This window comes from Hylobates moloch, unplaced genomic scaffold (genome assembly GCF_009828535.3).
Source record: "Hylobates moloch isolate HMO894 unplaced genomic scaffold, HMol_V3 SCAFFOLD_13, whole genome shotgun sequence".
Lineage (NCBI taxonomy): Eukaryota > Metazoa > Chordata > Mammalia > Primates > Hylobatidae > Hylobates > Hylobates moloch.
The window spans coordinates 9,393,360-9,418,014 of record NW_026652288.1 but is presented as its reverse complement, the minus strand read 5'-3'; the positions used below and the strand labels follow the sequence as shown (position 1 = coordinate 9,418,014).

Here is a 24,655-nt window from a genome sequence, read left to right as displayed (position 1 = left end):
AAGAGAAACAAATGTCCCAGCTTACTGCCTGGAGGCAGTTTCCAAACTGCAGTGCAGTGCAGTGCAAGGGTGGGAAGTGAAACAGAGCTCAGTGGTCTTGATGAGCTGAGGAGACAGAGACTGGAGTTTCTGGAAGCCGAGGTGGCTAAAATTTGCAAGCTTACTACCACAAAGGACAAAACTGCATAGACAGAGAGATCCAGAGACCTGCAAAGGGGCCCTCTCATGTGTTTTGCTGAGTATCAATATGTGCATGTATGAGAAAATATCTGAGGCCATGGGAAAAAATAACAGAAAAGCAGTAGAGCAAACAATTTCCAAAGCTCATGGAAGGCAAACAGCCAAAGTGTAGAGACTTCGTAATACCAGGGGCATTGGGTAGAGTCTTTAGTAGGGATATGCCTTAGTAGTGAGGCTAAAATAGTCCCAGAAAAAAGGGACTATTAATAACAAACCACATACAACAAAACTTAAAAACAAGCTTCTAAAGGATTAAACTGTTCAAGTTACTTAATTATACACTAGAACAAAAAATCTAGCACCCAACAACATAAAAATTACAATGATTGCATCTAATAAAAAATTACCAGTCATGCAAAGAGGCAGGAAAATATGATACATAACCAATCAATAAAACAGACAATAAAACAGACCCAGAAATAACAAAGACAATGGAATTGGTAGACAAGGGTTTTAAAACATCTATTACAAATATTGTCAATATAGTTAAGAATATCAAAGAAAACAAGAACAAAATGAGAAGAGAAAGAGAAGAAGTAAGACTAAAATGGAAGTTCCAGAAATGAAAAATGTAGTGTCTGAAATGAAAAACACATTGAATGGGTTTAACGACACATGAGAAGATACTCAAGTAAAGATCACTGAATTTGAAGACATAACAATAGAAATTATCAAAAAAAAAAAAAACATAGTAAGCAGAAAGGCCAGAAAAATAAAAAGGAAAAGCCTCAGGGAGCTACGGTACCATATCAAGTGGTCTAGCATGTAATTAGTATCCCAGAAAAATGCAAGGGGAGGCCAAAAAAATTTAAACAAATAATGGATGAAAACGTCCAAGTTTGATGAGAACTGCACACCCATAAATCGAAGGTAAATAAAACCCAAGCAGAAGGCTGGGTGCAGTGGTTCCCCACCTGTAATCCCAGCACTCTGGGAGGCTGAGGCGGGTGGATCACCTGAGGTCAGGAGTTCGAGACCAGCCTGGCCCACATGGTGAAACCCCATCTCTACTAACAATACCAAATTAGCTGGGTGTGGTGGCGCATGTCTGTAATCCCAGGTACTCAGGAGGCTGAGGCAAGAGAATCGCTTGAACCCAGGAAGCGAAGGTTGCAGTGAGCCGAGATCGTGCCACTGCACTCCAGCCTGGGCAACAAAAGCAAAACTTTGTCTTAAAAAAAAAAAAAAAAACCCAAGCAGAAGAAACATAAAGAAAACTGTGACAAGGCACATAATAATCTAATTGGTGAGATCCAGTGATAAAGAGAAAATCTTAAAAAGCAGCTAAAGGAAAAAAGGCACATTATATAAAGAACAGTAAAGATAAGAATTATAGCAGACTGACATCAGAAATTAGGCAGGCCTGAAGACAATGGAATGACATCTTTAAAATACTGAAAAAAAGGTATGAAACCAGAATTCTATACCTACTGAAAATATCTTTCAAAAATTAAGGTAAAGTTAGGACTTTTTTTTAGAACAAGAAAAGCAACAATAATTCACTGCCAGCAGATCTGTACTACAAGAAATGTTAAAGGATATTTTTTAGGCAGAAATTGGGATCTAAATAAAAAGATTACCAGAAATGGCAAATACATAGGTAAATATAAAATGATTTTTCTCATTTTAAATCTCTTGAAAAGATAAATGATTGCTTACAGAAAAAAAAAAAAAAAAATCCCAGTGCAGGACATTAAGGTAGAAGTGAAATATTTGACACTAAAGGATGGGAGGAGGGAAGTGGAAATACTCTGTTGTAAGGGTCTTACTCTGTACAAGTAATGGTATATTATTAGTTGAGGTAGACTGAGAAAAGGTAAAGATGAATACTGTAAACCCTAGAGCAACCACAAAAAAAAGAAAACAAAGAGGTATAGTTAATAAACCAACAGTGGAGATAAAATGAAATTATTAAAAAATTCTTAATTAAGCCTGGGCATCACTGCAAGACCATGTCTCTAAAAAAAATTTTTTTTAATTAGTTGGCTGTGATGGTATGTGCTTGTAGTCCTAGCTACTAGGGAGGCTGAGGCAAAAGGATTGCTTAAGCCCAGGAGTTTGAGGTTACAGTGAGCTATAATCATGCCACTGTACTCCAGTCTGGGTGACAGAATAAGACCCTATGCCTTAAAAAAAAAAAAAAAAAAAAAAGGAAACATAAAACAAACAACAACAACAACAAAAAATTCTTAATTAATCCAAAAGAAGGCAGGAAAAGAAGAAAAAAAGAAAAAAGAGAGATGAGACAAGTAATAGCAAGACGGTAGATTCAAACTCAACTATATTGATAATTATGTCAAATATAAATGGCTTAAACACACGAATTAAAAGGCAGAGATTATCAATTAGATGTTTAAAAATCAACACCCAATGACATACTAACTACCAGAAAACACTTTAATTATAAAGACACAGACAGGTCAAAAATAAAAAATTGGAAAAAGATATGCTGTGCAAACATCAATGAAAAAAACTTGGAGTGGCTATATTAATATCAGACAAGTAGAAACAGCACCAGGAGAAAAAAGTAACATTAGATAATGATAAAGGAGTCAATTTGTCAAGAAGACAAAATACCGTAAATGTTACACACCTAGTAATAGAGCTCCAGTAACAGAAGCAAAAACTGATAGGATGTGAAACAAAAGTTGCAATCATAGTTGGAGATTTCAAAACTCTTCTCTCAGTAATTGATAGGATGAGTAAAAATTAGTATTTGAATGGTTTCAGATCAAAGAACAAGTAAACATAACTCGTTTCACCTCTTAATTTACAAAACTTGTCTCAAATTGTTAAAACTTAAAAGAGGAAAGAAACAGTTTAGATGTGATATGATATTGAGAAAATAACATTTCAGGTTGAAACCATGAATTGCTGTCAGAAATAAATGCGACTATTATAGCTGTAGGTACTTCTTACCACACTGTCCATAGGTGGGCAATGTAAATCTTTTTTTTGAGATGGAGTCTCGCTCTGTTGCCTGGCTGGAGTGCAGTGGCACGATCTCGGCTCACTGCAACCTCCACTTCCCGGGTTCAAGTGATTCTCTTGCCTCAGCCTCCCGAGTAGCTGGGACTAACGGTGTGCGCCACCACGCTCAGCTAGTTTTTGTATTTTTAGTAGAGACAGGGTTTCACCATGTTGGCAAGGATGGTCTCCATCCCCTGACCTCGTGATCCGCCTGCCTCGGCCTCCCAAAGTGCTGGGATTACAGGCGTGAGCCACCACGCCTGGCCGGCAACGTAAATCTTAACTGAAGGAATGAGCTAGGCTTCTGGGAAATGTAAGCCACAATGGCTATTACAGAAACAGTCTCTTAATTTGGTGTATTATATCTCTCTCTTGCAGTCCCCTAAACATTTAGTAATAATGGGATCTATTACTATTTGAAAGAACACATAGAATAAATTTTTGAAAATAATTACTTTTAAATAGTGAAATTTGAGTGTCTATGTGAATATATTTAAAATGAAACTAAACCTCTTAAAAAGGAAATTACTGGTTAGATACCATTTCCAAGCATATAAACTCAGCGCAGGAGGCAATATCCTTTACAAAATGTTGAATACATGGTAACTGAAATTAGAAAATACCATCATGAGAAACAAGATACATTATCCTTTCCCATAGCCATGGGCTTCCTGGAACCTAACTTGAGAAAACCTAGACATGAAGGAGGGGGTATAGCTCAGAAGTAGAGCACTGGACTGCAGATCAAGAGAAAATCTAGAAATGAACACATTCAAAAGTTAACAGAATCTTAAAATGGAAACTTTATTTTCCAAAATGGTACTTTTTTTTTTTTTTGATCCAAACAGCTTGATTACCCTCTTAATCCCTATCTTGGGCGAAAAGTTTTTCCAGTCTGGAAGGGAGCCTATTGCCATTTGAATATCTGCGATAAGTCTGCATTTTGAATATACTGTCTCAAATAATCCTCATGAAAAATCCTAATGAAGAACAGGATTACTTATTCCCAAGTCATATTTCTTCCTAGGTTTGTTTCCTTATTGGAAAAATAAGAAAAGTGGACTAAATGATTTCCAAATTTCCCTCCAGCTTTAATAATCCATGATTCTACATAAAGTATTCTGATGTCTGTTCCTGAGGAGCTTATAATTTGGTTTGTGAGTTAAAGATAACAACATGATGATTTCAGGCACTAGCAAAATATACAAATAACTAAGCAAAAATTGTCAATATAACTTGAGTAGTGAATAGCTCTGAGAATTGTTGGAGGTTAAGGGAGAGAAGGAGAAAGTGGAGGGGGGGTGGGAAGAAAGAAAGGAGACATACAGAAGAAAGACATTTTTATTAACTAAGACAAAGCTCATAGCTAATGCAAAAGTAATAACTTAGTTCTACTAGTCGCTCTAGGAAAACTGAATAACCATGAAGACATAAAGATACACACCTAGAATGAGGGAACCAAATGTCCAAGCTTGCTCTCTGCTCTCCAAATCTATCGGAATTGCTCCCACTCAAGTTGTTCTAAGGGTGAAATCAGTTTTGCTTTAAAAATCTAATGTTTCTACAAATCACTCATAATGACCCACATTCAAAATACACCATGAATTAATTACATTTATACAATATCCTTTACAGTTTTTCATGTGGAGGATCAATTATTCTTTCTGTACCAGTGTCACCTTCTATTTGTGTCATGCATAGTTACAAAGTTCTTTGACATCTGTAATCTCATGTGATCCCTGCTAAACCTCTGCATGATAATCAGTTCAGCTGATATCCCAATTTTACATATAAAGCAGATACCTCAGATAGACAGAATGCCTCGCCAAGGTCACACAGATGGTAGTCTGACTCAGAACTACAGTATTTAGGCTTTTTACTCATTGTATCACCTTTTAGCCTATTTGTCTACTTTTCTGCCCTTCTCACTATCCTAGTTCTCCAAAACACTTAAATAGGTTCTACGAAGATACACTAAGAATTTGTTACACTATACTTCTATAAAGTACTAATTTTGGAGCATTGAGCCAGAAGGAAATGGATGACTAGAAATATAGCTGAATATGCATGGAACATACCATAACATTTTATATCTCAGATTATTAAATATTGGCAGAATTTGCACTGAGTTAGAATGTAGGTCACTATGAGTGATTTAGAGTGGGAAGCTCCTCTCTGCGGGCAGGTCGTCCTGAGAGCACAAGGATGCCCACGTCCATAGCTGTGGCTTGCGTGGCTGCAGCAGCACCCGGGGAGCTCCCACCCCAACTCAGAAGGGATGACCAGCTTTAGAGAGAAGCAACCCACTCCAGGGCCTCCTCTCTGCTGAGAGCTGGGAAGACCATGGGATGCAGAGAGGAACAACCTACTCCAGGGCCTCCTCTCTGCTGAGAGAGCTCCAAAGACAATAGGACGACTTGTCTGCAGAGAGGAGCTTCCCATTCCAGAGTGTCCTTTCTGCTAGGAGCTGAACACTCATCAGGACACCCCGGCTGCGGAAAGGAGCTGCCTGCTGTGGGAGACTTAGCTGTTCTATCGCTCAATAAAGCTCTTCTTCATCTCGCTCACCCTCCACTTATCTGTGTACCTCATTCTTCCTGGTTGCAAGACACGAACTCAGGACCCACAGAATGGCAAGGCTAAAACAGCTGTAACACAAACAGGTCTGAGACATGCCCCTTGCTCACCATGTTGTGGGCAAAGAGAAGGAAAGAAGAGCTGCGGTCCTTCAGGGAGTCCAGACCTGGGAGCTCCCTGAGCCAGGGCTGTGACTCCCTCTTTGAGGCCCTGTGGTTCCTGGCATCTCCAAGCTCCCAGACACCACCGTGTTCCCCAATGCCAGCTGCGGAAACTGCTTACAGTGCGACTGGTCCCGTCGCAGCCTCGCGGAGAGCTGGCAATCATGCTGGCACCTGGAGCTGCCTGCCCCGCAGCAGCAGGTGGCATATCTGACCGTGTGCAGTGGCCAGACCCCATGCTTGCTCACACATCCATCACCACTCCACGCCTGACTTGCCCTTGGCAGGCATGAGACCCAGGCCGGTAGCGTGAGCCAAGCACAGCCTGCCAGACGGAGTGGGCGAAATGAGCCTAGTGCAAAACTCAGGCAAAGACGCCACTGGCCACAAAGGTTTTCCAGCCAGAAAAACGGCACCCCAAAGATCCTGCAACAGTATGACATCCTTCCTATTGCCTTTGATATTATAGCATAACTACAAAGAGAATTATTTTACAAAATATTCAGGGGCTCTATCAGCTTTGCCAGGGAGTACTCTTAATCCTTTGACATTCAAATTTTCCCTTTGGAAGCACCTATTGTGCCATCCTCATTATTGGTTTTCTCTTCTTCAACTTCAAATTCTCTATCAGCTCTGTGTTTGTCAATGGATTTGCAAGCAGTTCTCCTACATTAATTTCAAAGATCACATGAAATGCTGAAACTTCCATAAAATTTGCAAATTCACTTTATGTCTGCATTTATTAACACTGACAGGCTGGAAAGGGATAAACCTCAACATTAAGTTGAACATCAAAGGGTATGTGAACAGAGGTTACCCTTCATCAAAGTCAGGCCACTATTAAACAGCATTTAACAAATGACTCTTACACCGCCAACAATGTCAGGGTCATGAAGTTCTATGAAAATGATTCCTTAAGTAGGTGAATGGAGGAAAATATTTAACATTTAGTACATCAAAAAAACTTCTGATGAGAACCAAGGGGAAATAACCTTTGAGTACCACCAATAGCGACACAAACTCATAATCAAAGGACAGAAACCCTTCCATTGGAGACATCTGAAAACAGATCTAGAAAAAGACAAACTAACATAAGAACTTAAAGTAGTACCTTTAGAAACACGGTAATAACTTTCTTCTCTTTCTTCTATAGCAATATAGCGTGCAAATAACAACAACAAAACACATATTTTATTTTTTAAAAAACTGAAATTACCTAAAGGTCTCTAGATAAAAGTTCTCAAGTTTAGTCTCAACAATATACCTGGCCGGGCGCGGTGGCTCACGCCTGTAATCCCAGCACTTTGGGAGGCCGAGGCGGGCGGATCACGAGGTCAGGAGATCGAGACCATCCTGGCTAACACGGTGAAACCCCGTCTCCACTAAAAAATACAAAAAAATTAGCCGGGCGAGGTGGCGGGCGCCTGTAGTCCCAGCTACGCAGAAGGCTGAGGCAGAAGAATGGCGTGAACCCCGGGGGACGGAGCCTGCAGTGAGCCGAGATCGCGCCACTGCACTCCAGCCTGGGTGAAAGAGCGAGACTCCTTCTCAAAAAAAAAAAAAAAAAAAAAAAAAAAAATACCTATCTGCAATGCACACACATCACAGTACAGCTATATTTTGAGGATAACCTAAAGGATTAGAGGAATCCACATAAGGAAAGTAAAAAATAATAATTCTACTATTCACTAAAGTATGACTGATGTTCCATACATACTGGGATAAAACACAAAACACCAAATAATAAGTCAAGCAAGAAATAGAAATTATCATACCACTCTTGTGTCTTATCAGAGACTAAAAGTAAAAAAGAAAGTAACTTACCTCTATACCAAAGATCCCTCTGTCACGTCCATATAATTTCATCTGTTCTGGAAAATGCTGAAAAGCATTTATGTAAGGAATATGGTCCTCTTCAACAAATCTGTATTTTTAAAAAGAAACAGGTTTAATGAGAGCTATATACTGATATAGCAGAGTAAATGCTTTAAGAAAAATCTCTTAATTCAAAGACAAGGTAAGAATTAGTGAAGCATATTCTGTTTCCCACATTTTTAAGGATAATAAATCTAATCATATCTATTATTCTCTTTACCCATATGTTGGCCTATTTAGCCAATTACTGAATGATTCTCTTAAGTTCTTGTCTAAATAAATATGTCTAGGAAGGACTGGACACAGTGGCACATGCTTGTACCCCTAGCTATTTGGGAGGCAGCGGCAGTAAGACTGCTTGAGCCCTAGAGTTTGAGCACTGTAATCCCAGCACTTTGGGAGGCTGAGGCGGGCAGATCACGAGGTCAGGAGTTCGAGACCAGCCTGGCCAATACAGTGAAACCCTGTCTCTATTAAAAATACAAAAATTAGCTAGGCATGGTGGCGTGTGCCTGTAGTCCCAGCTACTTGGGAGGCTGAGGCAGAAGAATCGCTTGAACCTGGGAGGCGGAAGTTGCAGTGAGCTAACGCCACTGCACTCCTGCCTGGGCGACAGAGCAAGACTCAGTCTCAAAAAAAAAAAAAAAAAAAAAAAAGTGTCCAAGAAGTGTGTATCCTACTTGTTAATTCGCCACTAGGCTTTGCAACATGGCATTCCCTGTATCCCTAGCTCCCCTCATGTGATAGGCTCCTACTCATAAGTCACTCCTTCAAGGAGGTCTACCTTGATCCCCATTTTCTGTGACGGCCTACCTCCCTTGTCCACCCTTCTGTCTGCAATACCTATAATAGTACATGTTAGATGTTTGTTGCTGAAAGAACCATTAGGGAGTGGGACCTTGCCTGTTTGCTCACCACTCCACCTCAATGCCTGGTACACAGTGGATCAAATATTTTGAGTCAATATTGAGTTTGAAGAAAATAATACATATACATAAATAGACAAATACATTTATTTACGATTCATTAATTTAACAACAATTTATTGGATACTATATACCTAGTCCTATTCTAGGCTGCAGGGAAAGAGCAGTGAACAAAACAGAAAAACATTCTTGTTCCTATGGAGTTTACATTCTAGTGAGAAAAGAAAGATACAAAACAGATAAGTAAAATCTACAGTATGTTAGGTAGAGTGAAATGTTAAGGAGGAAAATAAAGGAGAACTGAGAATGAGAAATGGGGGTCTTGCAACCATGTCAGATATATACATATATCTATATATATTTAAAATAAGAAAATTAAGGAAAGTGAGCTAAAGACAGGAATAAGTATACAAAATGCATTGCCTTGAAGACTTTGCTGTTGCTAGAGCTGGGCTGACATTTGGCTTTTAGCTTTGTAGCACTTGAAGGACAAAACTGATTCAACTTTTTTTTTTTTAAAACAGAGTCTCACTATCGACCAGGCTGGAGTGCAGTGGCATGATCTCAGCTCACTACAGCCTCCACCTTGCGGGTTCAAGTGATTTTCCTGCCTCATCCTCCCAAGTAGCTGGAATTACTTACAGGCACCCACCACCATGCCTGGCTAATTTTTGTATTTCTAGTAGAGACAGGGCTTTACCATGTTGGCCAGGCTGTTCTTCAACTCCTGACCTCAAGTGATCTGCCTGCCTTAGCCTCCCACAGTGCTGGAATTACAGAAGTAAGCCACCAGGCCCAGCCTCAACTTTAATTTCAAATTAAAAATGTGCTTTCTTTAATTTTTACTCTACTGAAAGCTGAGAAATATTTATATAAAAATGGTGTTAAAGCTTCCCCAGCTAAGTTTTTATTATATGAAAGCATTTATGTGCAGTAATTAGCATTATTTTGAAATTATATTTTTGGTTTAATATTATTTTATATATAAGATGTAATGCATATCTGTCACTTTTTAAACTACCTAGTATTCCAGTATGTTAATGTGCTCATTATTTATGCAGTCTTCACACCTATGTGATAATACATGCATGCCAGCACTGTGTGCAGTGTTGAGTCTGCAGATATAAGCAAGAGATGAAGGGTCCTCCGCACTCCCACCCTAATAGGTCAGACAAACAGCCTGTACATGAGTCAGTGGAGACACTGTCTCAAGCAGCACAACAGAGGCACAGTCAGTTCTGGAGGAGCAGAGGAAGAAATGACAGACCTGCCTAGGGGAAGCAGAAATGTCCGCAAAGAGCAGGTCTTCGGCATCTGGAGTTCTAACAGTTTTTCACCATTTATAAATAGTTCTGCTCTTAGCCTCATTCAAAGTTTTTTTTCTTTTCAACTTTGAATTTCCTTTTAGAAAAGTATTTGTTTTTAAAAAAAAAAAAAAAAAAAAAAAGCTGCTCACTCAAAGTTCTGAACAATCTATTTTCCTTCCTAGGTATTATCAGCTGGTTCAATCCAGGAAGTTGACAGAAAAACTGGTATAGACTAAAAGCATCTCATATGCCTCTCCTGACCAACAGACTTTAGCCATGTCCCCTGGAAACAGTGTCTCTACTTATAATTATGCAATTTTCCAAAGTTTCAATCTATGATGGGTTAGAAATTTAATAAACTCATCCTTTGTCTCAGATCACTGAAAAAAAGCACTGCATTAGAATTAAGTCGTGTCTACCTGTAAAACAGATCCTGAACCCAGTCACCACTAACACTGCCATAATCCAAGCCACCATCTCTTGCCTGGAGGATAGCAAAAGACCATCTGGTCTCCGTACTTCCACGCTTCCCTTCCTAGAACTCATTTTCCACAGCTGCCTGAATGATCTTGGAAAAACATCAATCAGATCATATCTCTCCTGCTGCAACCTTCCAGGGGCTTACTCTCACACTGAAAACCCACAGTCCCCCTGGGTATGAGGTTTCCTTCCAGAGTGATGTGTCCTGAAAATACAGACTGCACAGCTTTGTAAATTTGAAAACATATTGAAAACCACTGAATTGTATATTTTTAAAGGGTGAATTTTATTATATATAAATTATACCTCAATTTTTAAAAATTCAAATTCCTAATTTGGTTTACAACGACAGATATCTGCCTCTGATGATCTGTTCACCCTCATCCTCCTACCCCGCCCTAGAATTCTCTGACTCCAGTCACACTAACTCTCCTCTGCTCCATCACACAGCTCTTGCTTTAGGGCTTGGCACTAGCAACCTCCTTCTACCTGGAATGCCAGTACAGCAGTCCCTACTCATCCGCTTTTTTTGTGTTGCATGGTTTCAGCTACCTGTGGTCTGAAAATATACAATGGACAATTCCAGAAATAAACAAGTCATAAGTGTTAAATTGTATGCCATTCTAAAGAACATGATGAAATATCATGCCATCTCTCTCTGACCCATGTGAGATGCGAATCCTGTCTTTGTCCAGCACCGCCAAGCTGTAGCGCCACCCAGCCATGAGTTACTTGTAATTCACTGGCTCATTCTCAGATCTACTGTCAGAGTGTTGCAGTGCTTGCATTCAAGTACCCCTTATATTTTACTTAATAACAGCCTCAAAGCTCAATAGTAGTACCAGTACACTGTAGTAATTATTCTATTTTATTATTAGGTGTTGTTGTTAATCTCTTACTATGCCTAACTTATAAATTAAACTTTATCATAGGAATGTACACATAGGAAAAAACATAGTGTATATAGGGTTCCATGCTATCTACATTCTCAGGCATCCAATGTCTTGGAACATATCCTCTGTGGTAAGTGAGGTCTATTGTACTCTTGATATTCACACTGGCTCTATTTTCCTTTAAGGTGCACAGTAAATGCCACCTTCTTGGTGAGGCCTTCCCGAATAACCAATCTAGAGTAGCCATCTAGTCATTTTCTATCACACCATCCTATTTCAATCTTCTGAATAGCCTTTCCCTGTCTGATCCTTTTCTTATTTATCAGGTTAGTGCAAAAGCAATTGTGGTTTTTGCCATTAACTGCAATGACCTTTGCACCAACCATACTTATGTGTTTGTTTTTTCCTCCTCTGGTCTCGAAATTCGTGAGAGCAAGGACTTGACCTATATGATTCACAACTGCATCGCAAGGGTCTAGATGCCAGAACAACACCTGCATATAGTAGATATTCAATACAAATTTACAGAATGAATAAATGCTGGCTATTTTTATTCATTAATGCCATTATTGCTAGGTAGGCAGGGTCCCTTACAGGCTATTTGCAGGGTAATGAATTTATCCTAAGGACTATGGATGCTGCTTGAGGACCTAAAAAGCGAGTGACATGCACAGTGTTAAGGTATGTGGGTACTTTGGCCATGCTAATAACGTACTCCCTTAAAACTGTGTTCTTTAAATATTTTTTCAAAGTTTGGCAGTGGTTCTCAAACTTTACCATCCATAAGAATCCTCTGGGCCAGGCATGGTGGCTCATGCCATAATCCCAACATTTTGGGAGGCCAAGGCAGGAGGCCAAGGTAGGAGGCTTGCTTGAGGCCAGAAGTTTGAGACCAACTTGGGCAACATCACAAGACCCCATCTCTACAAAAAAATAAAAATAAACAACTTTAAAAAAAAGAATAATCCCCTGAAGAGCTTATTTTAAAGCAGAGATTATCAGGTCCTACCCCAGAGTTTCTGATTCAGGTGTAGGATAGGTCTAATTCACATTTCTAACCAGTTCCCAGGTGATACTGAAGCTGTAAGTCAGGAGGCCACATTTTGAGAACTTATGACTTAGAGCTCTTTCTGGGAGAAAAGCAAAGGAAGAATATCAATGGTGACAGTCTCTTCTCCTATAGCCCCAAGCAACTAAGCTCTGTTCCCAAACTTGTATATTCCACAGGGCAAAACAAAAGCCCCCCAGCTAAGTAGATTTAATCTCCTTGAAGGCATTTTAGAATTCCCTTTGGTGGGGGAGGAGAAGGAAAGAGAGAGAGAGGAGAAAAGAGGGAGGGAGAGAAGAGGGGTGGGTAGTATCTTACCCCTATTCTTCCGACCACATATAATATTCTCCCTGAGAAGAATTCCAGGTAAATACGACTTTCTCCGCCTTGTTAGATTTCTAGGAGAGTTCTGTTAGCCCCTTATAGATTGTCCTGGGTAGGATGGCTAGCCCCTTTATCCAGCTCTAATGACATGATTAGATTATGTTTTTGTAAGATCCTTCTGGTTATCAGGAGGAAAATGGATAGAAATGACACAAGATTACAGACACAGAGCTCATCTGGGAGACTGTTAAGCAATCCGAATGAGGGTAGAGAGGACAGAGAGAGAGAGGGAATACAGAGAAGAATGGTTCTGTGAGTTTTTGGACATATAACTGAGTGGACACAATGACCAACAGTGTACGTGGAGGGGAAAGAGTCAAGGATGATTCCTAGGCTTCTGGATAGGGTGTAACAGGGTGGATGGCATTTACTAAGAAAGAGAACACTGGAGAAGGAGCTGGATCAAGGAGACAGGTGATGAACCTCTAGTCATGCTGATTCTGAGATACCATAAAGACATCTAAGTAGCCGTGTGAAGCAGACAGCTGTATATACGAATCTACGGGTCTGGCCCTCAGTAGACAAGTCTGGGCTAGAGATATAAATTTGAGAGTCATCAGTATAGTGGTAATTAAAGCGTTGGGAAAAGATGAGATCACCCAATGGGGGCATACAAAGCAAGATCAGGTTTTTAAATTAATAGTAAAATTCACTGAATCATGGGCTATCTGCTTGTAGAGTTAATCAGACCTGAGGAAAGCGTTTTTATTTGGTTGATGTGGCCAAATTCAAAGGCACTATCATCATTTACTGGAGGCGTTACATTTAATCAAAGGGGCTGTGCCAATAATGATGATGATGGTGGTGATGATGAAAACAAAAACAATAATGAGTAGCACTGAGGTCTTATTATGTGCCAGACACTGCTCTAAGTGCTTTCCATGTAGCACTAATTATTCAAAGTAGTTACAACCCTGTGAGGTAGTTATTATTATTAGCCCCATTTTACAATGAGGAAACAAAAGCAGAGAGAAATTAAATGACTTACTCAAGGTCATATAATAAATAAGTGGCAAAGCCAGGATTCAAACCCAGCAGTTTGGTTCCTAATTTGTGCTGTTAAAAGCACCCTACACATTGATAAACCCAAATACTACTATTCAGAACACATATAAAGCAAGGAGAAAAAAATTAGCACATAAGAATTTTGGCATATCTATTAAGTGAGAAATTCTTACACATAAAACTGTAATTTATTCATTAACCAAAACACTGTAGATTATCCTGAAAAATATAAATGCTTACTATCTGGATAACACATCCTTTCAACAGTTTTGTCTTCAACTTTTCCTTATAGACAAGCTACATTTTAGCTCTTAACACCAATATATGCTTTTGTATAACTACGAATAACCATTCTGCTAATGTAAAGATCACCTGTTTATCTTTTCTTAGTAATGAAAAATATTTACTAATATTACTCAGATACTTAAATGTCACTTTCCTCTTCAAAAGATTACATTAGATAATTAAATTTCCAGTAGCCCATGTGTGGTAAGTACTATAATTTCTACTACATAAATAAGAAAATCAAGAAGATGAATTACTAGCCCGGGGGATTACATTTCAGAATTAGAATTCAGGCTACTCAACCTTTCCAGTTCCTTCCTCAAGTTAAGCCTTCTTATAAAAATCAAAATATCCAAAGTTTGTCTACTTAGTTCATGTAGTAACCAGCAAAAATATTATCATACAAGAGGTCTAGCTAACCTCAAAAGATCTGAAAGTGTTATTGCTTCTCTCTGCCAAAGTAAGGACAGATAACAGAAGGCAAGTGTCTGTGGCACGGTCATCTTCACGATTCCCTTCTCCTTCCGTTGTGAGTATTCAACTCCATCCAGAGATCCAGAGCAGACAGACGTTTCTTAGGAGATAAATGGAGATTTTTAAAAATCCAGGTTAACTATTTGGATAACAAAAGAAAAACAACAAAAAATCTAAACAGACATTTTAAATATTGACATGGTTTGGCTGTGTCCCCACCCAAATCTCATCTTGAACTGTAGTTCTCATAATTCCCACGTGTCATGGGAGGGACCTGGTGGGAAGTAATTGAATCATGGGGGCGGGTTTTTTCCGTGCTGTTCTCATGAGAGTGAATAAATCTCACGAGATCTGATAGTTTTATAAAGGGTAGTTTCCCTGCACACGCTCATCTTGCCTGCTGCCACGTAAGACGTGCCTTTGCTCCTCCTTCACCTTCTACCATGGTTGTGAGGCATTCCCAGCCATGTGGAACTGTGAGTCTGTTAAACCTCTTTTGCCATATAAATGACCCAGTCTTAGGTATTTCTTCATAGCAGTAAGAAAATGGACTAATACAAATATCTTAAAACTAGTTATAAAACCTTTACAAAGAGCATTTGGCAATAAAGAGTAATGAAGGACTAGAATAAAATCAGCCAAAAACGTAATCATGGGATATCTGTGGGAGTGAGATGGGACAGGATCCTAAAGAGGGATTTGAGCCAGGCACAGTGGCTCCCGCCTGTAATCCTAGCACTTTGGGAGGACAAGGTGGGTGGATCACTTGAGGTCAGGAGTTCGAAACCAGCCTGGTCAACATGGTGAAACCTCACCTCTATTAAAAAATACAAAAAATTAGCCGGATGTGGTGGTGGATGCCTGTAATCCCAGCTACTTGGGAAGCTGGGACAGGAGAATTGCTTGAACCTGGGAGGTGGAGGCTGCAGTGAGCCGAGATCGTGCCATTGCACTCCAACCTGGGTAACAGAGCAAGACTCTTGTCTCCAAAAAAAAAAGGATTTGAACTGTTTGAATTTTTTAATAGTAACATAAACAATTTTTTAAATAAAGGAAAGGATACACAATTACAATGCACAACAAAAGATGTGTAACTGCTTTGACTCTGACCTCAACTCCCATGTCACCTTCTCTACAAGGCCTCTCCAAAACTCCGAAACTTAGTTAAAGCAGCACCTCCTCCTATCCCCATCCTCCAGGTATCCCCTGCCATATGACATTATGGTATCTTCATTCATTCACCAGATGCTTATTCATCTCATTCTTTGTGCCACTCTTCTATGTCTCAGGAAATGACAAGTGAACAATGACTCATCTCTCTTAGAACTTATATTCTAGTAATGGGAGACAGACCAATAAACAAACAAACAAGAAATACAATTGGCAGAGCCAGGTGCCATGGTGTGCACCTGTAATCCCAGCTACTATGGAGGATGAGACAGGAGGATCACTTGAGCCCAAGAATGTGAGACTAGCCCAGGCAACACAGAGAGACTCTATCTAAAAAAAGAAAAAGAAAATTACAATTGACAGATAGTGATGCTACATAGAAAAATAGCAATGTAGAGTCATACTAAGTGATGGGAAGGGAAGACAGATGCGCTATTTTACATGGATGTCAGAGAAACCTCATTGAGAAGGTGATATTTGAGCAGAGACCTGAATTAATTCAGAAAGTAAGTCTTAAGGATGTTGGGAAGAATACCAAGTATATTAGCAGGAGTGAACTGCAGGAACAGCAAAAAGGCCAGTGTAGTGAAAGCATCATGGGATGCAACATAATATAGTTTCTACACAAATCTGCCATGATTGTGAGGCCTCCCCAGCCATGTGGAACTATGAGTCCATTAAACCTCTTTCTCTTTATAAGAACAGAAATTTCTGAGGGAAAGTGGTGGGAATAATACTGAAGAGAGATTAAGAACTATATTATGTAGAATTTTGTAGGTCATTATTTGTACTTTGGATTTTATTCCAAGTATAAGAAGTTTCTGGAGAGTTTTAAAACATGGAAGCAACAGGACCTCATTTATGTATTTAAAAAGGTCACTCCAGCTGCTGTGGGAAGAATGGAGTTATGGGAGGGCAGGAGTAGAAACAGAAGACCACTCTTTCAGGAAAGCCATGACTGGTACTTGGACTGGAGTGGTAGCATTGCAGCTGGTGAGAAATGGTTGGATTCTAGATAGATTTTAAAGGCAGAGTCAAAGGATTTGCTGATAGATTGGATGTAAAGCATGAGAGAAAAGGAGAAAACAAGTATGATTCTAAGGTTGTTGGCCTGAGCAACAAGTAGAATGCATTGCCATTTACCAAGACAAGGAAGATGGCAAAAAAAAAAAAAAAAAAATCAGGTTTGATGAGCGAAATCACAATGTTAGAATTATATGCGTTAAGTGTGAATCTTATTAAATACACCAGTAGAAATGTTTAGTCAGCAGCTGAATATAAGAATCTATACTTTGAAGGAGAGGTGGGACTAGAGATAGGAATTTTAGTTTCAGCATATAGTTGGTGGTTAGTTAAAGCTATGGTATTAGGTGAAGTCACATAAGGAGTAAGGGTAGATAAAGCAGCAGGACTAGGAATGACCCTGAGAAGCTACACTTTCTTAAACATAAACTCTCAGAATAACTCCTCAAAATCCCTTTCTCCAAATTCTATAAGTCCTTTCTTCATAGCACTTATCAGTGACTAAAATGTTCTTTATTTGGTCATTTATTGCCTATCCCCTGCTACTACAATATAAACACCTTGAAGGCGGACAGTCTTGCCACCATTATGTCCCAGTGCCCTGAACAGTCTCTAGCACAGAGTAGAAACCTGGTGTGCAAATAGGCCCAACAGTTCTACTTTGAAGATTTCATCCCAGTGAAATGATTTGAAAGCCATGCAAAGGTTTCGGGTCAAGGAATGTTGTGGCAGCACTGTTTATAATATAAAAAAAATTTAGAACAACCTAAATGCCAGGAATAGAAGTTTAATTAAGTAATTCCATGCAATGGTATACTACAAAACAATGTCCATAATACTTTTAGATCAGTGGTTCTCAAAGTATACTCCTGGACCAGCAGTATTAGTATCACCTGAGAACGTAATGGAAATGCAAATTACTGAGGTTTAACAAGCTCTTCAGGTGATTCTGATGGATGCTAAAGTTTAAGGACCATCGGTTTTAAATGAATATATAAAGTCACGGATTTCCATAAAACAAATGTGTGTTGTGTACACACACACACAATTTTTCGTATATTCCTTATAATACGTAAGGACTTCCAGTTAAGGTGGCAAATTGAAAACACATGTTAGCCTCTGCTCTCTCCTGCTACAACAATTAGAAAGAGAATTTTTTAAACATGTAAACCTGAGGACAAATAACATGAAAAAGGTGACAAGAACAAAAAAATTTTAGAAGTTGGAAAGCATACAGATAGGTGATTATTGGCTTGGCAGTCCTGAGAAAGCTAGATCCAAAGCCAGCAGTGGGGAATATGCCAAAAAGCAGTTTTCACTGGGGATCCCTAAAGAAGGCTCAGGAATTGGAGAAACTCATACCACTAGAAACTGGATGAAGGCAGGCCTAACACCAGGATGACTGCTTAAAATCCAGATTAAGAAGCAGTTAGACATCCAGATTCTTTTTTTTTTTTTTTTTTTTTAGATGGAGTCTCGCCATCTGTTGCCCAGACTGGAGTGCAGTGGTGTGATCTCAGCTCACCACAACCTCCAACTCCCGGGTTCAAGCCACTCTCCTGCCTCAGCCTCCTGAGTAGCTGGGACTACAGGCGTGCACCACCACACCCATCTAATTTTTTGTATTTTAGGAGAGACGGAGTTTCACTACATTGGCCAGGATGGTCTCAATCTCCTGCCCTCGTGATCTGCCTGCCTCGGCCTCCCAAAGTGCTGGGATTACAGGCGTGAGCCACCACACCCGGCCAGACATCCAGATTCTTATCCCGAATCCATGCAGCCAAGTGATGCCCCTCCCTAGTCTTGGCCAAAAACTGGAAATTTCTTCTCCAGAGAGAAGGGTCCCTAGAATAAGGCATGCAACTCACATGCACTGTTGAGAAGTGAAAACAGGAGGCTTAAGTGAAAGTTTACATACTGAATACTAAAACAATCCCCCACTCCCCTCCGGTCTTCTTCTTCCTACCCAGTTCCCAGAACAGTGACAGCCAAGATTACAAACCTGCCAAACAGAAGACTCAAAGAGATTTCTCTGAGGAATCTGATCAGCTCGGGGGGAAAAGATTTAAAGATGATAACGCTGGGGTTCACTGAGAAAATAACCTTGCATGCAGAGCAGAGCTGACAAGACTACCCGCGGAAAGAAAGCCTTCTATCAACTTTTTAGTCTCCATGTTTAAGTAAGAATAGCTATCTTAGGCTCACGAAACATTTGAAGGCTTTCATGTAGAAAGCAGAGGCCAAAACAATCAAGTCAGGGGTGAAATATCATTAATATTCTCTGTGAAATGAAAGATGCTCCACAAAAATGAGAGGGTAATCCAGGAAAGAAGAAATGGGAGGCAGAAAATAAAAAATTCCAACAAAAGAAAAATGACAGAATCTCAGGATGGTGGTAAAGAGAGATCCTGGCTGGGCACAGTGGCTCACGTCTATAATCCCAGCACTTTGAGAGCCGAGGCGGGCAGATCACAAGGTCAGGAGATCGAGACCATCCTGGCTAACACGATGAAACCCCATCTCTACTAAAAATACAAAAAAAAAATTAGCTGGGCGTGGTGGTGGGCGCCCGTAGTCCCAGCTACTCGGGAGGATGAGGCAGGAGAATGGCATGAACCCAGGAGGCAGAGCTTGCAGTGAGCCAAGATCGCGCCACTGCACTCCAGCCTGGGCGACAGAGCAAGACTCTATCTCAAAAAAAAAAAGGAGAGATCCTGAAGTCAGCCAGGCCACAGGCCTACAGATAACATTCTAGACCAGAGCAGATCAGACGCTCCAGGGAGACTTCTTCCAGAAGATGAAACTGATAGAATACATAAGATATTAACAGATTGTAAGAACTGGGAGGAAGTGTGGAGATACATTAGTAATAAATTTTACAGATTAGTAATAAACAGAAAACTAAATAAATAACAATTATCAACTCCAAGAAAACCACAGGATATACAGAAAAAGTAATCATAGTAAGCTATACTGCTCAGTCTAAATAATGTGTATACATTTATAATAATTTAAGCAATGTAATCCCAGGACTATGGGAGGCTGAGACGAGCAGATCTAGTAAATAATTATCTAGTAATACTGATCTAGTAAAAAATTACAGCAATTATATTGAGAAGAGAGAGAATAAGAAATGCACATGCATGTACTGGTGACCATGTGTTAAGGGACAGTGAGGAATGTGTGAAAGAACTAAAACGGAATTCAATAGCTAATGTCCCAAACCAGAAATCAAGATGTAACACTAGAAGCATGTGATACAGAAATACGGAAGTTACAAAAGAGTTGAAAATGAATGCCTCTTGGGAATAGGATATTAGCTGAAGGTAGACTACAAATTTTATTTTTTTTAAGACAGGGTTTTGCTCCATCGACCAGGCTAGAGTGCAGTGGCATGATCACGACACACTACAGCCTTGACCTCCTGGTTCAAGCACTCCTGCAACCTCAGCTACCTGAGTAGCTGGGACTATAGGCATGCACCACCCTGCCTAGCTAATTTTTATTTTTTGAGAGATAGAGGTCTCACTATGTTGCCCAGGCTGGTTTTGAACTCCTGGGTTCAACTGATCCTCCCTCCTTGGCCTCCCAAAATGCTGGGATTACAATAGGTACAGTCCACCACCGTGACTGGTGGACTACAACTTTTTTTTTTTTTTTTGAGACGGAGTCTTGCTCTGTCACCCAGGCTGGAGTGCAGTGGCGCAATCTCGGCTCACTGCAAGCTCCGTCTCCTGGGTTCACGCCATTCTCCTGCCTCAGCCTCTCCGAGTAGCTGGGACTACAGGCGCCCGCCACCGCGCCCGGCTAATTTTTTGTATTTTTAGTAGAGACGGGGTTTCACCATGGTCTCGATCTCCTGACCTCGTGATCCGCCCGCCTCGGCCTCCCAAAGTGCTGGGATTACAAGCGTGAGCCACCGCGCCCGGCCTGGTGGACTACAACTTTAAACAATTTTTTATTTTTGCGATTTTTTTATAACAAGACTTATAGAATGATCTGTAGAATTTTGATTTAAAAATTTAAAGAATGAAGCAATAATTCAAATTTTTACAAAAACAAAATAAATTCTTTCCCTATACATACATGAAGAAAAACTTTCTGGAATGATCTACAATAGCAGTAGCAGTAATTTCTAGTTGGTACAATAACTGGTGATTTTTTCTTTGTGACTATCTGCATTTTATAGTTTTATATTAAGTTTCACTAATAATTACTTCTTTTTTTTTTTGAGATGGAGTCTTGCTCTGTCACCTACACTGGAGTGCAGTGGTGTGATCTTGGCTCACTGAAACCTCTGCCTCCTGGTTCAAGCAATTCTGCCTCAGCCTCCCAAGAAGCTGGGACTACAGGTGCGTACCACCACGCCTAGCTAATTTTTGTATTTTTAGTAGAGATGGGGTTTCACCATGTTGGCCAGGCTGGTCTTGAACTCCTGACCTCAAGTGATCTGCTCGTCTCAGCCTCCCATAGTCCTGGGATTACAGGTGTGTGCCACTGTGCCTGGCCATTGATTACTTTTAATGTAAAAACTAAAAGAAAGCTCTAGGGAATCATCATTTACTAAAAAACAAGCAGGCCGAGCACGGTGGCTCACACCTGTAATCCAGGCACTTTGGGAGGCTGAGGCAGGCCGATCACAAGGTCAGGAGTTTAAGACTAGCCTGACCAACATGGTGAAACCCCGTCTTTACTAAAAATACAAAAATTAGCCGGGCGTGGTGGCACATGCTTGTAATCCCAGCTACTCAGGAGGTTGAGGCAGGAGAATCGCGTGAACCTGGGAGGCGGAGGTTGCAGTGAGCTGAGATTGTGCAACTGCACTCCAGCCTGGGTGACAGAACTAGATTCCATCTCAAAAACAAACAAACAAACAAACAAAAACAAATAAGCAAACAAAAGTGTTACACACAGGTAAACAAAACAATCATGATGCTTTAAAAGGAGCTAATATCTTTTTTTAAAAAGGTTCGATGGTTTTACAGTCACGGCCTTCTGGGACTATTTGAGCTCAGGCTTGTCTGAAAAGGTGGAGAAGAAAACTCCAGAAATTCCTTGTTGCCCCATTAGTCAATGATCCTAACACTTTACACCAAAAGTAACTTATTTGATATCCGTGTCACTGTGCAGTCCAGCAAGAGATGTGGATACACTGATAAAGGAATGAAGGCCTATATTTTAATCTTAAATATATTCCTTATTTATTTCAAGTTATGGAATTATATCAGAAAGTAAAACACACATGTAACAAGGTAAATTTTACTCAGCTTGCTTTAGTCTATGCTTAGAAACTGGACATATCATCTTTGTCTATTTTACTATATGGCCACATGGTAACATTTTTCTGCTACAACTTTTCTTTGAAGATGCTGAGCCCACACATATAGATCTTTTTGAAGTAACCTCCTTCTTTCTGGATCCACTTGAACTTTATGTCCCTTTAAAGTCACACACAAAAAACTCACATGGAGACAATGTGCCTTTTAAAAAATTGCGCTAAGATTTCACTTAGTTTGTCTTAGCCATTATGATTGAGCAAGTCATTCTTCCTTGCTAGATTCTTCCTTGCTAAACCAAGTTCCCTTTCCTTGGATTATCAGAAGATTAGACTAAATTATTTTTAAGGGGCATAACAGCTTTAAAATTCTAAATGGTTTGGTTCTCATTTTTACCTGATTGTGATGCTTTGCTGATGGGGAAAGGTTTTCGAGTGTGGACGTCAGACTGAGACTCCGCTCCACTTTCAAGAAAAGGAGGACAGCTGACATCACTTAGCAGCTCAGGCTCACTAGCCCAGTCTGAATGACTTAGATTATCTTCTAATACCTGTTTGCAAAACAATATAAATAAAATTATTGCGTAACAGTTTTAAACAGTTAATTTCTGGGAACTTAAACAACTCCTATCACAAACACCCTGAAAGAAACCACTCTAGAAAATTGCAACTGTCTGCCAAGTCCCTTTACTTCTGAAACATGCTCCTGACAGCTCCCAGCAGTGCTTCTTGGAGAGGAGTCACAGACAAGGATGGGTGAGGAAACCGGCTGCCAGCCCTGCCATCAGGTCTCCTTCTTCCATGAACATCTCTCTTACAGCGCTAATATCTTCACCACTGAAAACAACATGCATCAATGACTCCACATATGCTGGCTGGCTTCTTTTTACCAAACCTACCTGGGGAATTTTTGCTTTGTATCTTTGTTAATTCTGGTTCTCCTGCCTGAACTATGCCTTTTCCTCCCTCTCTCTAACTCATTACTTACTCATCATGCCATTTTTTCCAACCCAGTCTTCAGAGATTTCTCCTTTCCTTGAAATCCTATAGCACATATGATTTGTAACATGTAATCAACAAGGACATACTATCACATACTACTGTTACCTGTTCACACATGTACTGTTGAAATGACAGTGTCCCTAAAAAGGTCAGCTGGTTGGCTACCTAAAGACCTCATTAGCTGACATTACCTAGGCAAACCAATCACAGTCAAAAAGTCATGGTTTCAACCCTGCAGGCCAAGAAACTTGATCTTATTACAGGAAGATAAGACTTAAGACTCCTGATAAAGAGGCTCACAAGACAATGAAGCAAAAAAAAAAAAACAAAAAACAAAAAACTCAAGAGAATGAAATAAGGTGCTTGTGTCCTCTGTCAAGCATATCCCCTCCCTATAGGGAAGCCCCGTGAGAAGGCGGCTAACCAGAAAGCTGGCTGATGAGCATGAACACACTGAGAAAACTTCCACAGGTTCCCACAGGTTACCACTGCCAGCAACTCTACCACATACTCTGCCTCTGCCTGATTCTTCTGGACGATTCAAACTCCTGTTTAAAGCCAGGTTCTCTATTTGTGCACTTGATCCTACCTCTCTGTATATTCAAAGATATCTGTTCAAAGATTCACATCTACTCTTTCTCTCCATTGCAAATTGTTCTTCTCTCCTGCATCATTCATATCACTACACAAATATGCTACCATTTATCCTATTTTTAAAAAAGAATTTTTATTATTATACTTCAAGTTTTAGGGTACATGTGCACAACGTGCAGTTTTGTTGCATATGTATACATGTGCCATGTTGGTGTGCTGCACCCATTACCTCGTCATTTAGCATTAGGTATATCTCCTAATGCTATCCCTCCCCCCTCCCCCAACCCCACAACAGTCCACAGTGTGTTCTCATTGTTCAAGTCCCACCTATGAGTGAGAATATGCAGTGTTTGGTTTTTTGTCCTTGCGATAGTTTGCTGAGAATGATGGTTTCCAGCTTCATCCATGTCCCTACAAAGGACATGAATTCATCATTTTTTATGGCTGCATAGTGCTCCATGGTGTATATGTGCCACATTTTCTTAATCCAGTCTATCATTGTTGGAAATTTGGGTTTGTTCCAAGTCTTTGCTATTGTGAATAGTGCCGCAATACACATACCTGTGCATGTGTCTTTATAGCAGCATGATTTATAATCCTTTGGGTATATACCCAGTAATGGGATGGCTGGGTCAAATGGTATTTCTAGTTCTAGATCCCTGAGGAATCGCCACACTGACTTCCACAATGGCTGAACTAGTTTACACTCCCACCAAAAGTGTAAAAGTGTTCCTATTTCTCCACAGCCTCTCCAGCACCTGTTGTTTCCTGACTTTAATGATCGCCATTCTAACTGGTGTGAGATGGTATCTCATTGTGGTTTTGATTTGCATTTCTCTGATGACCAGTGATGATGAGCATTTTTTCATGTGTTTTTTGGCTGCATAAATGTCTTCTTTTGAGAAGTGTCTGTTCATATCCTTCGACCACATTTGATGGGGTTGTTTTTTTTCTTGTAAATTTGTT

At 40.0% G+C, this 24,655-nt stretch overlaps 1 protein-coding gene across 3 annotated transcripts in view; it reads right to left on the bottom strand.

The window, feature by feature from the left end:
- TAF1B (TATA-box binding protein associated factor, RNA polymerase I subunit B) overlaps window positions 1–24,655 on the bottom strand; it is a 93,248-nt gene that overhangs the window by 45,508 nt on the left and 23,085 nt on the right. For all 3 annotated transcript variants that reach the window (XR_009209366.1, XM_032172193.2, XM_058426670.1), the window contains exons 6-8: window positions 22,491–22,644; window positions 14,572–14,725; window positions 7,773–7,872 (exon numbers count right to left, since the gene is read on the bottom strand). Coding sequence is in view for 2 of the 3 variants with exons in the window: in XM_032172193.2 (XP_032028084.1) it covers window positions 7,773–7,872; window positions 14,572–14,725; window positions 22,491–22,644 (408 nt within the window). In the remaining variant the exon portion in view is untranslated. The remainder of the gene's footprint in view (window positions 1–7,772; window positions 7,873–14,571; window positions 14,726–22,490; window positions 22,645–24,655) is intronic.